This window comes from Nerophis lumbriciformis, linkage group LG36 (genome assembly GCF_033978685.3).
Source record: "Nerophis lumbriciformis linkage group LG36, RoL_Nlum_v2.1, whole genome shotgun sequence".
Classification (NCBI taxonomy): Eukaryota; Metazoa; Chordata; class Actinopteri; order Syngnathiformes; family Syngnathidae; genus Nerophis; species Nerophis lumbriciformis.
Window position 1 is genome coordinate 18,382,501 of NC_084583.2, and position 15,425 is coordinate 18,397,925.

At 41.3% G+C, this 15,425-nt stretch overlaps 1 protein-coding gene and 1 long non-coding RNA gene across 2 annotated transcripts in view; one reads left to right on the forward strand and one right to left on the reverse strand.

The window, feature by feature from the left end:
* LOC140677567 (uncharacterized) overlaps positions 1-13,582 on the forward strand; it is a 29,735-nt gene extending 16,153 nt beyond the window's left edge. The window contains exon 3 of the long non-coding RNA XR_012049347.1: positions 13,338-13,582. This is a non-coding gene — a long non-coding RNA (uncharacterized lncRNA). The remainder of the gene's footprint in view (positions 1-13,337) is intronic.
* The window catches only part of drp2 (dystrophin related protein 2), a 411,043-nt gene that overhangs the window by 4,395 nt on the left and 391,223 nt on the right, over positions 1-15,425 (reverse strand). The window contains exons 21-24 of the mRNA XM_061930041.2: positions 13,321-13,443; positions 8,115-8,352; positions 2,395-2,512; positions 2,237-2,323 (exon numbers count right to left, since the gene is read on the reverse strand). Of these exons, the coding sequence (XP_061786025.2) occupies positions 2,237-2,323; positions 2,395-2,512; positions 8,115-8,352; positions 13,321-13,443 (566 nt within the window). The remainder of the gene's footprint in view (positions 1-2,236; positions 2,324-2,394; positions 2,513-8,114; positions 8,353-13,320; positions 13,444-15,425) is intronic.

Consider the following 15,425-nt stretch of genomic DNA (forward strand, 5'->3'; position numbering starts at 1 on the left):
TCACTAAACAGTCTGTGATGACCAATTGTCACTAACTAGTCTGTGATGACCAGTTGTCATTATACAGTCTGTGATGACCAGTTGTCACTATCTAGTCTGTGATGACCTGTTGTCACTAACTAGTGTGTGATGACTAGTTTTCACTAAACAGTCTGTGATGACCAGTTGTCACTAACTAGTGTGTGCTGGCCAGTTGTCATTAACTAGTGTGTGCTGACCAGTTGTCACTAGCTAGTATGTGATGACCAGTTGTGACTAACTAGTATGTGATGACCAGTTGTCACTAAACAGTCTGTGATGACCAATTGTCACTAACTAATGTGTGCTGACCGGTTGTCATTAACTAGTATGTGCTGACCAGTTGTCACTAACTAGTCTGTGATGACCAGTTGTCACTAACTAGTGTGTGATGACTAGTTGTCACTAAACAGTCAGTTGTCACTAACTAGTCTGTGATGACCAGTTATCACTATCTAGTCTGTGATGACCAGTTGTCACTAACTAGTGTGTGATGACTAGTTGTCACTGAACAGTCTGTGATGACCAGTTGTCACTATCTAGTCTGTGATGACCAGTTGTCACTAACTAGTGTGTGCTGACCAGTTGTCACTAACTAGTGTGTGCTGGCCAGTTGTCATTAACTAGTGTGTGCTGACCAGTTGTCACTAACTAGTATGTGATGACCAGTTGTGACTAACTAATATGTGATGACCAGTTGTCACTAAACAGTCTGTGATGACCAATTGTCACTAACTAATGTGTGCTGACCGGTTGTCATTAACTAGTGTGTGCTGACCAGTTGTCACTAACTAGTGTGCGATGACCTGTTGTCATGAACTAGTGTGTAATGACTAGTTTTCACTAAACAGTCTGTGATGACCAGTTGTCACTAACTAGTGTGTGCTGACCAGTTGTCACTAACTAGTGTGTGCTGGCCAGTTGTCATGAACTAGTGTGTAATGACTAGTTGTCACTAAACAGTCAGTTGTCACTAACTAGTCTGTGATGACCAGTTGTCATTATACAGTCTGTGATGACCAGTTGTCATGAACTAGTGTGTAATGACTAGTTGTCACTAAACAGTCAGTTGTCGCTAACTAGTCTGTGATGACCAGTTGTCATTATACAGTCTGTGATGACCAGTTGTCACTATCTAGTCTGTGATGACCTGTTGTCACTAACTAGTGTGTGATGACTAGTTTTCACTAAACAGTCTGTGATGACCAGTTGTCACTAACTAGTGTGTGCTGACCAGTTGTCACTAACTAGTGTGTGCTGGCCAGTTGTCATGAACTAGTGTGTGCTGACCAGAGTGCCATGCTGTCTGAGGTTTTAGTGAAGTGACCTGGTTCAGAAGTTTTAGTGAACAGACCTGGTTCAGAAGTTTTAGTGAAGTGACCTGGTTCAGAAGTTTTAGTGAACTGACCTGGTTCAGAGGTTTTAGTGAACTGACCTGGTTCAGAAGTTTTAGTGAAGTGACCTGGTTCAGAAGTTTTAGTGAACAGACCTGGTTCAGAAGTTTTAGTGAAGTGACCTGGTTCAGAAGTTTTAGTGAACTGACCTGGTTCAGAGGTTTTAGTGAACTGACCTGGTTCAGAAGTTTTAGTGAAGTGACCTGGTTCAGAAGTTTTAGTGAACAGACCTGGTTCAGAAGTTTTAGTGAAGTGACCTGGTTCAGAAGTTTTAGTGAACAGACCTGGTTCAGAAGTTTTTGTGAAGTGACCTGGTTCAGAAGTTTTAGTGAACAGACCTGGTTCAGAAGTTTTAGTGAAGTGACCTGGTTCAGAAGTTTTAGTGAAGTGACCTGGTTCAGAAGTTTTAGTGAAGTGACCTGGTTCAGAAGTTTTAGTGAAGTGACCTGGTTCAGAGGTTTTAGTGAACTGACCTGGTTCAGAGGTTTTAGTGAACTGACCTGGTTCACAGGTTTTAGTGAACTGACCTGGTTCAGAAGTTTTAGTGAAGTGACCTGGTTCAGAAGTTTTAGTGAAGTGACCTGGTTCAGAAGTTTTAGTGAACTGACCTGGTTCAGAAGTTTTAGTGAACTGACCTGGTTCAGAAGTTTTAGTGAAGTGACCTGGTTCAGAGGTTTTAGTGAACTGACCTGGTTCAGAGGTTTTAGTGAACTGACCTGGTTCAGAGGTTTTAGTGAACTGACCTGGTTCAGAAGTTTTAGTGAACAGACCTGGTTCAGAAGTTTTAGTGAAGTGACCTGGTTCAGAAGTTTTAGTGAACTGACCTGGTTCAGAAGGGAAGACGTTCCTCAGCTGCTCGATGACCTCCTGCAGCTGCATCACCGTGTCCTGCTCATCTTCCACCTGGTCACCTGACACATGCCCAGTGTGACTCCTATGACCTTTGTGACCTTTGTGACCTCTGCACCTGGCTGCCACTCACCTGCTGCTTCCGTTTCCCTGCTGGCCACGCCCCCCTGCTGACCCTGGTGACCCCCTGCTGATACAGGTGACGACAAGGTGGACGCTTCTGATCCATTGGCCTCCCAATCTTCTCTGGGCTGTTCACAACATCCAAAAGTCCATTTTACAAAGTATCAAGTTCTACATGAACAGTTACTCACGTGGAACTAGGAAAGTATCAAGTTCCACATGAACAGGCACTCACGTGGAACTAGGAAAGTATCAAGTTCTACATGAACAGTTACTCACGTGGAACTAGGAAAGTATCAAGTTCTACATGAACAGCTACTCACGTGGAACTAGGAAAGTATCAAGTTCTACATGAACAGTTACTCACGTGGAACTAGGAAAGTATCAAGTTCTACATGAACAGTTACTCACGTGGAACTAGGAAAGTATCAAGTTCCACATGAACAGGCACTCACGTGGAACTAGGAAAGTATCAAGTTCTACATGAACAGGCACTCACATGGAACTAGGAAAGTATCAAGTTCTACATGAACAGTTACTCACGTGGAACTAGGAAAGTATCAAGTTCTACATGAACAGTTACTCACGTGGAACTAGGAAAGTATCAAGTTCCACATGAACAGGCACTCACGTGGAACTAGGAAAGTATCAAGTTCTACATGAACAGGCACTCACATGGAACTAGGAAAGTATCAAGTTCTACATGAACAGTTACTCACGTGGAACTAGGAAAGTATCAAGTTCTACATGAACAGTTACTCACGTGGAACTAGGAAAGTATCAAGTTCTACATGAACAGTTACTCACGTGGAACTAGGAAAGTATCAAGTTCTACATGAACAGTTACTCACGTGGAACTAGGAAAGTATCAAGTTCTACATGAACAGTTACTCACGTGGAACTAGGAAAGTATCAAGTTCCACATGAACAGTTACTCAAGTGGAACTAGGAAAGTATCAAGTTCCACATGAACAGTTACTCACATGGAACTAGGAAAGTATCAAGTTCTACATGAACAGTTACTCACATGGAACTAGGAAAGTATCAAGTTCTACATGAACAGTTACTCACGTGGAACTAGGAAAGTATCAAGTTCTACATGAACAGTTACTCACATGGAACTAGGAAAGTATCAAGTTCTACATGAACAGTTACTCACGTGGAACTAGGAAAGTATCAAGTTCCACATGAACAGTTACTCACGTGGAACTAGGAAAGTATAAAGTTCTACATGAACAGTTACTCACGTGGAACTAGGAAAGTATCAAGTTCTACATGGACAGTTACTCACGTGGAACTAGGAAAGTATCAAGTTCTACATGAACAGTTACTCACGTGGAACTAGGAAAGTATCAAGGTCTACATGAACAGTTACTCACGTGGAACTAGGAAAGTATCAAGTTCCACATGAACAGGCACTCACGTGGAACTAGGAAAGTATCAAGTTCTACATGAACAGTTACGCACGTGGAACTAGGAAAGTATCAAGTTCCACATGAACAGTTACTCACATGGAACTAGGAAAGTATCAAGTTCCACATGAACAGGCACTCACGTGGAACTAGGAAAGTATCAAGTTCTACATGAACAGTTACTCACGTGGAACTAGGAAAGTATCAAGTTCCACATGAACAGTTACTCACGTGGAACTAGGAAAGTATCAAGTTCTACATGAACAGTTACTCACGTGGAACTAGGAAAGTATCAAGTCCTACATGAACAGTTACTCACGTGGAACTAGGAAAGTATCAAGTTCCACATGAACAGTTACTCACGTGGAACTAGGAAAGTATCAAGTTCCACATGAACAGTTACTCACGTGGAACTAGGAAAGTATCAAGTTCTACATGAACAGTTACTCACATGGAACTAGGAAAGTATCAAGTTCTACATGAACAGTTACTCAAGTGGAACTAGGAAAGTATCAAGTTCTACATGAACAGTTACTCACGTGGAACTAGGAAAGTATCAAGTTCCACATGAACAGTTACTCACATGGAACTAGGAAAGTATCAAGTTCCACATGAACAGTTACTCACGTGGAACTAGGAAAGTATCAAGTTCTACATGAACAGTTACTCACATGGAACTAGGAAAGTATCAAGTTCTACATGAACAGTTACTCACATGGAACTAGGAAAGTATCAGGTTCTACATGAACAGTTACTCACATGGAACTAGGAAAGTATCAAGTTCTACATGAACAGTTACTCACATGGAACTAGGAAAGTATCAAGTTCTACATGAACAGTTACTCACATGGAACTAGGAAAGTATCAAGTTCTACATGAACAGTTACTCACATGGAACTAGGAAAGTATCAAGTTCTACATGAACAGTTACTCACGTGGAACTAGGAAAGTATCAAGTTCTACATGAACAGTTACTCACGTGGAACTAGGAAAGTATCAAGTTCTACATGAACAGTTACTCACGTGGAACTAGGAAAGTATCAAGTTCTACATGAACAGTTACTCACGTGGAACTAGGAAAGTATCAAGTTCTACATGAACAGTTACTCGCGTGGAACTAGGAAAGTATCAAGTTCTACATGAACAGTTACTCACGTGGAACTAGGAAAGTATCAAGTACTACATGAACAGTTACTCACGTGGAACTAGGAAAGTATCAAGTTCTACATGAACAGTTACTCACGTGGAACTAGGAAAGTATCAAGTTCCACATGAACAGGCACTCACGTGGAACTAGGAAAGGGTCAAGTTCTACATGAACAGTTACTCACGTGGAACTAGGAAAGTATCAAGTTCCACATGAACAGTTACTCACGTGGAACCAGGAAAGTATCAAGTTCCACATGAACAGTTACTCACATGGAACTAGGAAAGTATCAAGTTCTACATGAACAGTTACTCACATGGAACTAGGAAAGTATCAAGTGCTACATGAACAGTTACTCACGTGGAACTAGGAAAGTATCAAGTTCTACATGAACAGTTACTCACGTGGAACTAGGAAAGGATCAAGTTCCACATGAACAGTTACTCACGTGGAACTAGGAAAGTATCAAGTTCTACATGAACAGTTACTCACGTGGAACTAGGAAAGTATCAAGTTCTACATGAACAGTTACTCACGTGGAACTAGGAAAGGATCAAGTTCCACATGAACAGTTACTCACGTGGAACTAGGAAAGTATCAAGTTCTACATGAACAGTTACTCACGTGGAACTAGGAAAGTATCAAGTTCTACATGAACAGTTACTCACGTGGAACTAGGAAAGGATCAAGTTCCACATGAACAGTTACTCACGTGGAACTAGGAAAGGATCAAGTTACACATGAACAGGCACTCACGTGGAACTAGGAAAGGATCAAGTTCTACATGAACAGTTACTCACGTGGAACTAGGAAAGTATCAAGTTCCACATGAACAGTTACTCACGTGGAACTAGGAAAGTATCAAGTTCCACATGAACAGTTACTCACATGGAACTAGGAAAGTATCAAGTTCCACATGAACAGTTACTCACGTGGAACTAGGAAAGTATCAAGTTCTACATGAACAGTTACTCACGTGGAACTAGGAAAGTATCAAGTTCTACATGAACAGTTACTCACGTGGAACTAGGAAAGGATCAAGTTCCACATGAACAGTTACTCACGTGGAACTAGGAAAGTATCAAGTTCTACATGAACAGTTACTCACGTGGAACTAGGAAAGTATCAAGTTCTACATGAACAGTTACTCACGTGGAACTAGGAAAGTATCAAGTTCTACATGAACAGTTACTCACGTGGAACTAGGAAAGGATCAAGTTCTACATGAACAGTTACTCACGTGGAACTAGGAAAGTATCAAGTTCTACATGAACAGTTACTCACGTGGAACTAGGAAAGTATCAAGTTCCACATGAACAGGCACTCACGTGGAACTAGGAAAGTATCAAGTTCTACATGAACAGGCACTCACGTGGAACTAGGAAAGGATCAAGTTCTACATGAACAGTTACTCACGTGGAACTAGGAAAGTATCAAGTTCTACATGAACAGTTACTCACGTGGAACTAGGAAAGTATCAAGTTCTACATGAACAGCTACTCACGTGGAACTAGGAAATTATCAAGTTCTACATGAACAGTTACTCACATGGAACTAGGAAAGTATCAAGTTCTACATGAACAGTTACTCACGTGGAACTAGGAAAGTATCAAGTCTACATGAACAGTTACTCACGTGGAACTAGGAAAGTATCAAGTTCTACATGAACAGTTACTCACGTGGAACTAGGAAAGTATCAAGTTCTACATGAACAGTTACTCACGTGGAACTAGGAAAGTATCAAGTTCTACATGAACAGTTACTCACGTGGAACTAGGAAAGTATCAAGTTCTACATGAACAGTTACTCACGTGGAACTAGGAAAGTATCAAGTTCTACATGAACAGTTACTCACTTGGAACTAGGAAAGTATCAAGTTCTACATGAACAGTTACTCGCGTGGAACTAGGAAAGTATCAAGTTCTACATGAACAGTTACTCGCGTGGAACTAGGAAAGTATCAAGTTCTACATGAACAGTTACTCACGTGGAACTAGGAAAGTATCAAGTTCTACATGAACAGTTACTCACGTGGAACTAGGAAAGTATCAAGTTCTACATGAACAGTTACTCACGTGGAACTAGGAAAGTATCAAGTTCTACATGAACAGTTACTCGCGTGGAACTAGGAAAGTATCAAGTTCTACATGAACAGTTACTCACGTGGAACTAGGAAAGTATCAAGTTCTACATGAACAGTTACTCACGTGGAACTAGGAAAGTATCAAGTTCTACATGAACAGTTACTCACGTGGAACTAGGAAAGTATCAAGTTCCACATGAACAGTTACTCACGTGGAACTAGGAAAGTATCAACTTCTACATGAAAAGTTACTCACGTGGAACTAGGAAAGGATCAACTTCTACATGAACAGTTACTCACGTGGAACTAGGAAAGGATCAAGTTCTACATGAACAGTTACTCACGTGGAACTAGGAAAGTATCAAGTTCTACATGAACAGTTACTCACGTGGAACTAGGAAAGTATCAAGTTCTACATGAACAGTTACTCACATGGAACTAGGAAAGTATCAAGTTCTACATGAACAGTTACTCACGTGGAACTAGGAAAGTATCAAGTTCTACATGAACAGTTACTCGCGTGGAACTAGGAAAGTATCAAGTTCTACATGAACAGTTACTCACGTGGAACTAGGAAAGTATCAAGTTCTACATGAACAGTTACTCACGTGGAACTAGGAAAGTATCAAGTTCTACATGAACAGTTACTCACGTGGAACTAGGAAAGGATCAAGTTCTACATGAACAGTTACTCACATGGAACTAGGAAAGGATCAAGTTCTACATGAACAGTTACTCACGTGGAACTAGGAAAGGATCAAGTTCTACATGAACAGTTACTCACGTGGAACTAGGAAAGTATCAAGTTCTACATGAACAGTTACTCACGTGGAACTAGGAAAGTATCAAGTTCTACATGAACAGTTACTCACGTGGAACTAGGAAAGGATCAAGTTCTACATGAACAGTTACTCACGTGGAACTAGGAAAGGATCAAGTTCTACATGAACAGTTACTCACGTGGAACTAGGAAAGGATCAAGTTCTACATGAACAGTTACTCACGTGGAACTAGGAAAGTATCAAGTTCTACATGGACAGTTACTCACGTGGAACTAGGACTAGGAAAGTATGAAGCAGGAATCCTACCTGGAGCAGAAGTTCTCTGAGTCTGTGCAGCTGAGACTCCAGCTGCTTGTTGTGGTCCTCCAGGATCTGCATGCGGGTCTCCAGCCTGGTCTTGTGCTGGCGCAGCACCCGAGCCTCCGCCAGAAGCTCCTCGTCTTGCTGCTCGTCCACGACAGCCTCGCCGGCCTCGGTCAGCATGGGGAAGGACACCGCCTCCTCGTGTTTCCACTGCAGGCGCCTGTACTCTCCTTGCAGCACCCTGCAGGGACCACAGAGACCTCCTTCAAGCAAACCAACTAAGTTGACTACGAGACCCCGGAGACCAACTAAGCTGACTCCGGGACCACGGAGACCAACTAAGTTGACTCCGGGACCACGGAGACCAACTAAGTTGACTCCGGGACCACAGAGACCAACTAAGTTGACTCCGGGACCACGGAGACCAACTAAGTTGACTCCGGGACCACAGAGACCAACTAAGTTGACTTCGGGACCACAGAGACCAACTAAGTTGACTCCGGGACCACGGAGACCAACTAAGTTGACTCCGGGACCACGGAGACCAACTAAGCTGACTCCGGGACCACGAAGACCAACTAAGTTGACCACGGAGACCAACTAAGTTGATTCCGGGACCATTGAGACCAACAAAGTTGACTCCGGGACCACGGAGACCAACAAACTTGACTCCGGGACCACGGAGACCAACAAGGTTGACTCCGGGACCACGGAGACCAACAAGGTTGACTCCGGGACCACGGAGACCAACAAAGTTGACTCCGGGACCACGGAGACCAACTAAGTTGACTCCGGGACCACAGAGACCAACTAAGTTGACTCCGGGACCACGGAGACCAACTAAGTTGACTCCGGGACCACGGAGACCAACTAAGCTGACTCCGGGACCACGGAGACCAACTAAGTTGACCACGGAGACCAACTAAGTTGACTCCGGGACCACGGAGACCAACTAAGTTGACCACGGAGACCAACTAAGTTGACTCCGGGACCACGGAGACCAACAAAGTTGACTCCGGGACCACGGAGACCAACAAAGTTGACTCCGGGACCACGGAGACCAACAAAGTTGACTCCGGGACCACGGAGACCAACAAAGTTGACTCCGGGACCACGGAGACCAACAAGGTTGACTCCGGGACCACGGAGACCAACAAGGTTGACTCCGGGACCACGGAGACCAACAAAGTTGACTCCGGGACCACGGAGACCAACAAGGTTGACTCCGGGACCACGGAGACCAACAAGGTTGACTCCGGGACCACGGAGACCAACAAGGTTGACTCCGGGACCACGGAGACCAACAAAGTTGACTCCGGGACCACGGAGACCAACAAAGTTGACTCCGGGACTACGGAGACCAACAAAGTTGACTCCGGGACCACGGAGACCAACTAAGTTGACTCCGGGACCACGGAGACCAACAAAGTTGACTCCGGGACCACGGAGACCAACAAAGTTGACTCCGGGACCACGGAGACCAACAAGGTTGACTCCGGGACCACGGAGACCAACAAAGTTGACTCCGGGACCACGGAGACCAACAAAGTTGACTCCGGGACCACAGAGACCAACTAAGTTGACTCCGGGACCACGGAGACCAACTAAGTTGACTCCGGGACCACGGAGACCAACTAAGTTGACTCCAGGACCACGGAGACCAACTAAGTTGACTTCGGGACCACGGAGACCAACAAAGTTGACTCCGGGACTACGGAGACCAACAAAGTTGACTCCGGGACCACGGAGACCAACAAAGTTGACTCCGGGACCACGGAGACCAACAAAGTTGACTGCGGGACCACGGAGACCAACAAAGTTGACTCCGGGACCACGGAGACCAACAAAGTTGACTCCGGGACCACGGAGACCAACAAAGTTGACTCCGGGACCACGGAGACCAACAAAGTTGACTCCGGGACCATGGAGACCAACTAAGTTGAACAAGTGACATCTCCACATCTTCTTGTCTGTGCAGCAGGAACATTATTAGAAAAGTTGAAGATCAGAAAAGTCAGGAAGTTTTGAAGTCTGTCAAAGCAGCAAATAAGTCCCTGGCATGGTCCCTGTGGTAGTTCCTGTTCTGACAGCACATGAGAGAACTGCGGGGGGGAAACTAAGAAACAGAAGCCAAGCTGCCGGCGGGAAGAAGAGGAACTTCTCCACTGACTAATCATTATTGAAGAGCACAACTACTTTTTTTGGGCTTCACGGTGGCAGAGGGGTTAGTGCATCTGCCTCACAATACGAAGGTCCTGAGTAGTCTTGGGTTCAATCCCGGGCTCGGGATCTTTCTGTGTGGAGTTTGCATGTTCTCCCCGTGACTGCGTGGGTTCCCTCCGGGTACTCCGGCTTCCTCCCACCTCCAAAGACATGCACCTGGGGATAAGTTGATTGGCAACACTAAATTGGCCCTAGTGTGTGGATGTGAGTGTGAATGTTGTCTGTCTATCTGTGTTGGCCCTGCGATGAGGTAGCGACTTGTCCAGGGTGTACCCCGCCTTCCGCTCAATTGTAGCTGAGATAGGCTCCAGCGCCCCCCGCGACCCCAAAGGGAATAAGCGGTAGAAAATGGATGGATGGATGGAACTACTTTTTTCACACTGAGCCTGAATGACGACAACACAAATTGTAAACATTAAATATATTGGAGCTGTTTTCATGCCATTTAGGGCCAAACCTAGGTCCAAATAGCAGGTGCTAAACAGTGTGTACTATTAGTGATCTAGTAAAACTAAACAGTGTGTACTATTAGTGATCTAGTAAGACTAAACAGTGTGTACTATTAGTGATCTAGTAAGACTGAACAGTGTGTACTATTAGTGATCTAGTAAGACTAAACCGTGTGTACTTTTAGTATCTAGTAAGACTAAACAGTGTGTACTATTAGTGATCTAGTATGACTTAACAGTTTGTACTATTACTGATCTAGTACGACTAAACAGCATGTACTATTAGTGATCTAGTAAGACTAAACAGCGTGTACTATTAGTGATCTAGTAAGACTAAACAGTGTGTACTATTAATGATCTAGTACGACTAAACAGTGTGTACTATTAATGATCTAGTACGACTAAACAGCATGTACTATTAGTGATCCAGTACGACTAAACCGTGTGTACTATTAGTGATCTAGTACGACTAAAGAGTGTGCACTATTAGTGATCTAGTAAGACTAAACAGCGTGTACTATTAGTGATCTAGTACGACTAAACCGTGTGTACTGTTAGTGATCTAGTAAGACTAAACAGCGTGTACTATTAGTGATCTAGTAAGACTAAACAGTGTGTACTATTAGTGATCTAGTAAGACTAAACAGTGTGTACTATTAGTGATCTAGTACGACTAAACAGTGTGTACTATTAGTGATCTAGTACGACTAAACAGTGTGTACTATTAGTAAACAACACAGTGTTTGAGTGTAAATGCTGTAGTGTTTAGTAAACAACACAATATTTGAGTGTAAATGCTGTAGTGTTTAGTAAACAACACAGTAGTTGAGTGTAAATGCTGTAGTGTTTAGTAAACAACGCAGTGTTTGAGTGTAAATGCTGTAGTGTTTAGTAAACAACGCAGTGTTTGAGTGTAAATGCTGTAGTGTTTAGTAAACAACACAGTATTTGAGTGTAAATGCTGTAGTGTTTAGTAAACAACACAGTATTTGAGTGTAAATGCTGTAGTGTTTAGTAAACAACACAGTGTTTGAGTGTAAATGCTGTAGTGTTTAGTAAACAACACAGTATTTGAGTGTAAATGCTGTAGTGTTTTGTAAACAACACAGTATTTGAGTGTAAATGCTGTAGTGTTTAGTAAACAACACAGTATTTGAGTGTAAATGCTGTAGTGTTTAGTAAACAACACAGTGTTTGAGTGTAAATGCTGTAGTGTTTAGTAAACAACACAGTAGTTGAGTGTAAATGCTGTAGTGTTTAGTAAACATATATCAGTATTTGAGTGTAAATGCTGTAGTGTTTAGTAAACAACACAGTATTTGAGTGTAAATGCTGTAGTGTTTAGTAAACAACACAGTATTTGAGTGTAAATGCTGTAGTGTTTAGTAAACAACACAGTATTTGAGTGTAAATGCTGTAGTGTTTAGTAAACAACACAGTGTTTGAGTGTAAATGCTGTAGTGTTTAGTAAACATATATCAGTATTAGAGTGTAAATGCTGTAGTGTTTAGTAAACAACACAGTGTTTGAGTGTAAATGCTGTAGTGTTTAGTAAACATATATCAGTATTTAGTGTAAATGCTGTAGTGTTTAGTAAACAACACAATATTTGAGTGTAAATGCTGTAGTGTTTAGTAAACAACACAATATTTGAGTGTAAATGCTGTAGTGTTTAGTAAACAACACAGTATTTGAGTGTACATGCTGTAGTGTTTAGTAAACAACACAGTATTTGAGTGTACATGCTGTAGTGTTTAGTAAACAACAGTATTTGAGTGTAAATGCTGTAGTGTTTAGTAAACATATATCAGTATTTGAGTGTAAATGCTGTAGTGTTTAGTAAACAACACAGTATTTGAGTGTACATGCTGTAGTGTTTAGTAAACAACACAGTATTTGAGTGTAAATGCTGTAGTGTTTAGTAAACATATATCACTATTTGAGTGTAAATGCTGTAGTGTTTAGTAAACAACACAGTATTTGAGTGTAAATGCTGTAGTGTTTAGTAAACATATATCAGTATTTGAGTGTAAATGCTGTAGTGTTTAGTAAACAACACAGTATTTGAGTGTAAATGCTGTAGTGTTTAGTAAACATATATCAGTATTAGAGTGTAAATGCTGTAGTGTTTAGTAAACAACACAGTAGTTGAGTGTAAATGCTGTAGTGTTTAGTAAACAACACAATATTTGAGTGTAAATGCTGTAGTGTTTAGTAAACAACACAGTAGTTGAGTGTAAATGCTGTAGTGTTTAGTAAACAACACAATATTTGAGTGTAAATGCTGTAGTGTTTAGTAAACAACACAGTATTTGAGTGTAAATGCTGTAGTGTTTGGTAAACAACACAGTATTTGAGTGTAAATGCTGTAGTGTTTAGTAAACAACACAGTATTTGAGTGTAAATGCTGTAGTGTTTAGTAAACAACACAGTAGTTGAGTGTAAATGCTGTAGTGTTTGGTAAACAACACAGTATTTGAGTGTAAATGCTGTAGTGTTTAGTAAACATATATCAGTTGTTGAGGATAATGACTGACCTGTTCTCCTCCTCCAGGCGGGCCAAGGTGCACTGGAGCTGGTCCTGGTCCTGGTGCTCCAGGTGGACCAGCAGCATGGGAGAGTCGTGGTCCAGATGACGCAGGAGATACTGGTCTTCATCTCTGAGTGGAAACAGCACACTGAGCTCCCAACAACAGAGAAGTTTGTGTCGTGCTGTCAGACTTTCTTCTGTCACTCACATCCATCAAATCAATTTAAAGTACTCCTCCATTAACCAGCTGTTGTCAATTATTATTATTATTATTAAGTCAACGTGTAATCTTCTCTTATTTTGACTGCACATGCTCCTTTACCTGAACTGGTAGAGGCGGGGCTTGATATGCTTAGTGATCAGAACACTTTGGACCAGGGGTGTCTAAACTTTTTGACTTGGGGGCTGAAAGCCAGATGCATGGAAAGTATATGTATATATATATGTGTGTGTATATATATATATATATATATATATATATACACACACATATGTACATGTACATATACATATAAATATATATACATATATATATATTATATATATATATATTATATATATATATATTTATATATATATATATATGTATATGTACATGTGTATATATGTATATGTACATGTGTGTATATATATATGTATATGTACATATATATATGTGTGTTTGTGTGTATGTGTGTGTGTATATATATACATACACATATACGTGTATATACATATATATGTGTATATATATATATATCTATATCTATATACATGTCATGACTTGGTCCGGGGTGTGTGCTTTTCCAGGATGCAACGGAAAGTTGGCTCGTGCGAGACGGGAATGAAGGTACATGATTTATTATCAAAAAAAGGAATAAATGAAAGCGCGCACAGTGGCGGAGAATAAACTATGAAACCAAAAGACTATAGCAAAAAGTACAAACAAAAAACACGCACAATGGCGCAGAACAAACTATGAAACCAAAAAGACTATAAATATGGAACAAAAACTTACTTGGCTTGGACAAAAATAGTTGCTTGAGGAATTGACATGGAAAGAAGTATCAGGCATGAACAGAGCATAAATGTGTTGGGGTCGTCAGGACGAACAACAGAAAATGAATGAACTTAAATACTATGGACATGATTAGTGAAAGCAGGTGCGTGACTCAAAACGTGAAACAGGTGCGTGACGTGACAGGTGAAAACTAATGGTTGCTATGGTGACAAACAAGAGTGCACAATGAGTCCAAACGTGGAACAGGTGAAACTAATGGGGTAATCATGGAAACAAGACAAGGGAGTGAAAAGACAGAAACTAAAGAGTCCTAAACAAAACATGACTTAAACGATACATATGTGTATGTGTATATATATATATACCTATGTGTATATATATATTTATATATATGTGTATATATATATTTATATATATGTGTATGTATATATATGTATACGTATATACATATGTGTGTAAATATATCAATATGATGGATATATAGTTAACATAATTGGATATTATATTATGTATATACAATACAATATATATGTATATGTTTGTATTACATGTGTGTATACATATTAGTATAATGGCTATGTAATTAGATATTAAGAGTCCTACATTCATTATTTCCATGACAACCTCTTTAAAGTTTTGTCATCAATCAGAAATATCAAGCAGCTAAAATGTGTCAAACATGATCAGTGTGGATGGAGAGTTCTACACGTGGCCCATCATGCACATTTCATTGGTTGTCATTTTGAAAATGTTATTGGGATACTTTACAACAAAGTGTTTGGGATGTAATGGCACACATTGTGTGAAAACACACACTGTACACACACAACATGACCTCAAGGTCACAGAGACACTTGACACCTCACTAAAAAGTCCAGCAAATGGGAAAAAAACACCTTTGGTGTGTAGGACTTTGATGAGCTGTTATACACACACACACACACACACACACACACACACACACACACACACACACACACACAGGCCCGGCCCTAACCAATCAGGCGCCCTAGGCAAGATTTTAGGTGGCGCCCCCCCACATCGGCAGTGAAGTGTATATACCAGGGGTCGGCAACCTTTACCAGTCAAAGAGCCATTTTGACCAGTTTCAC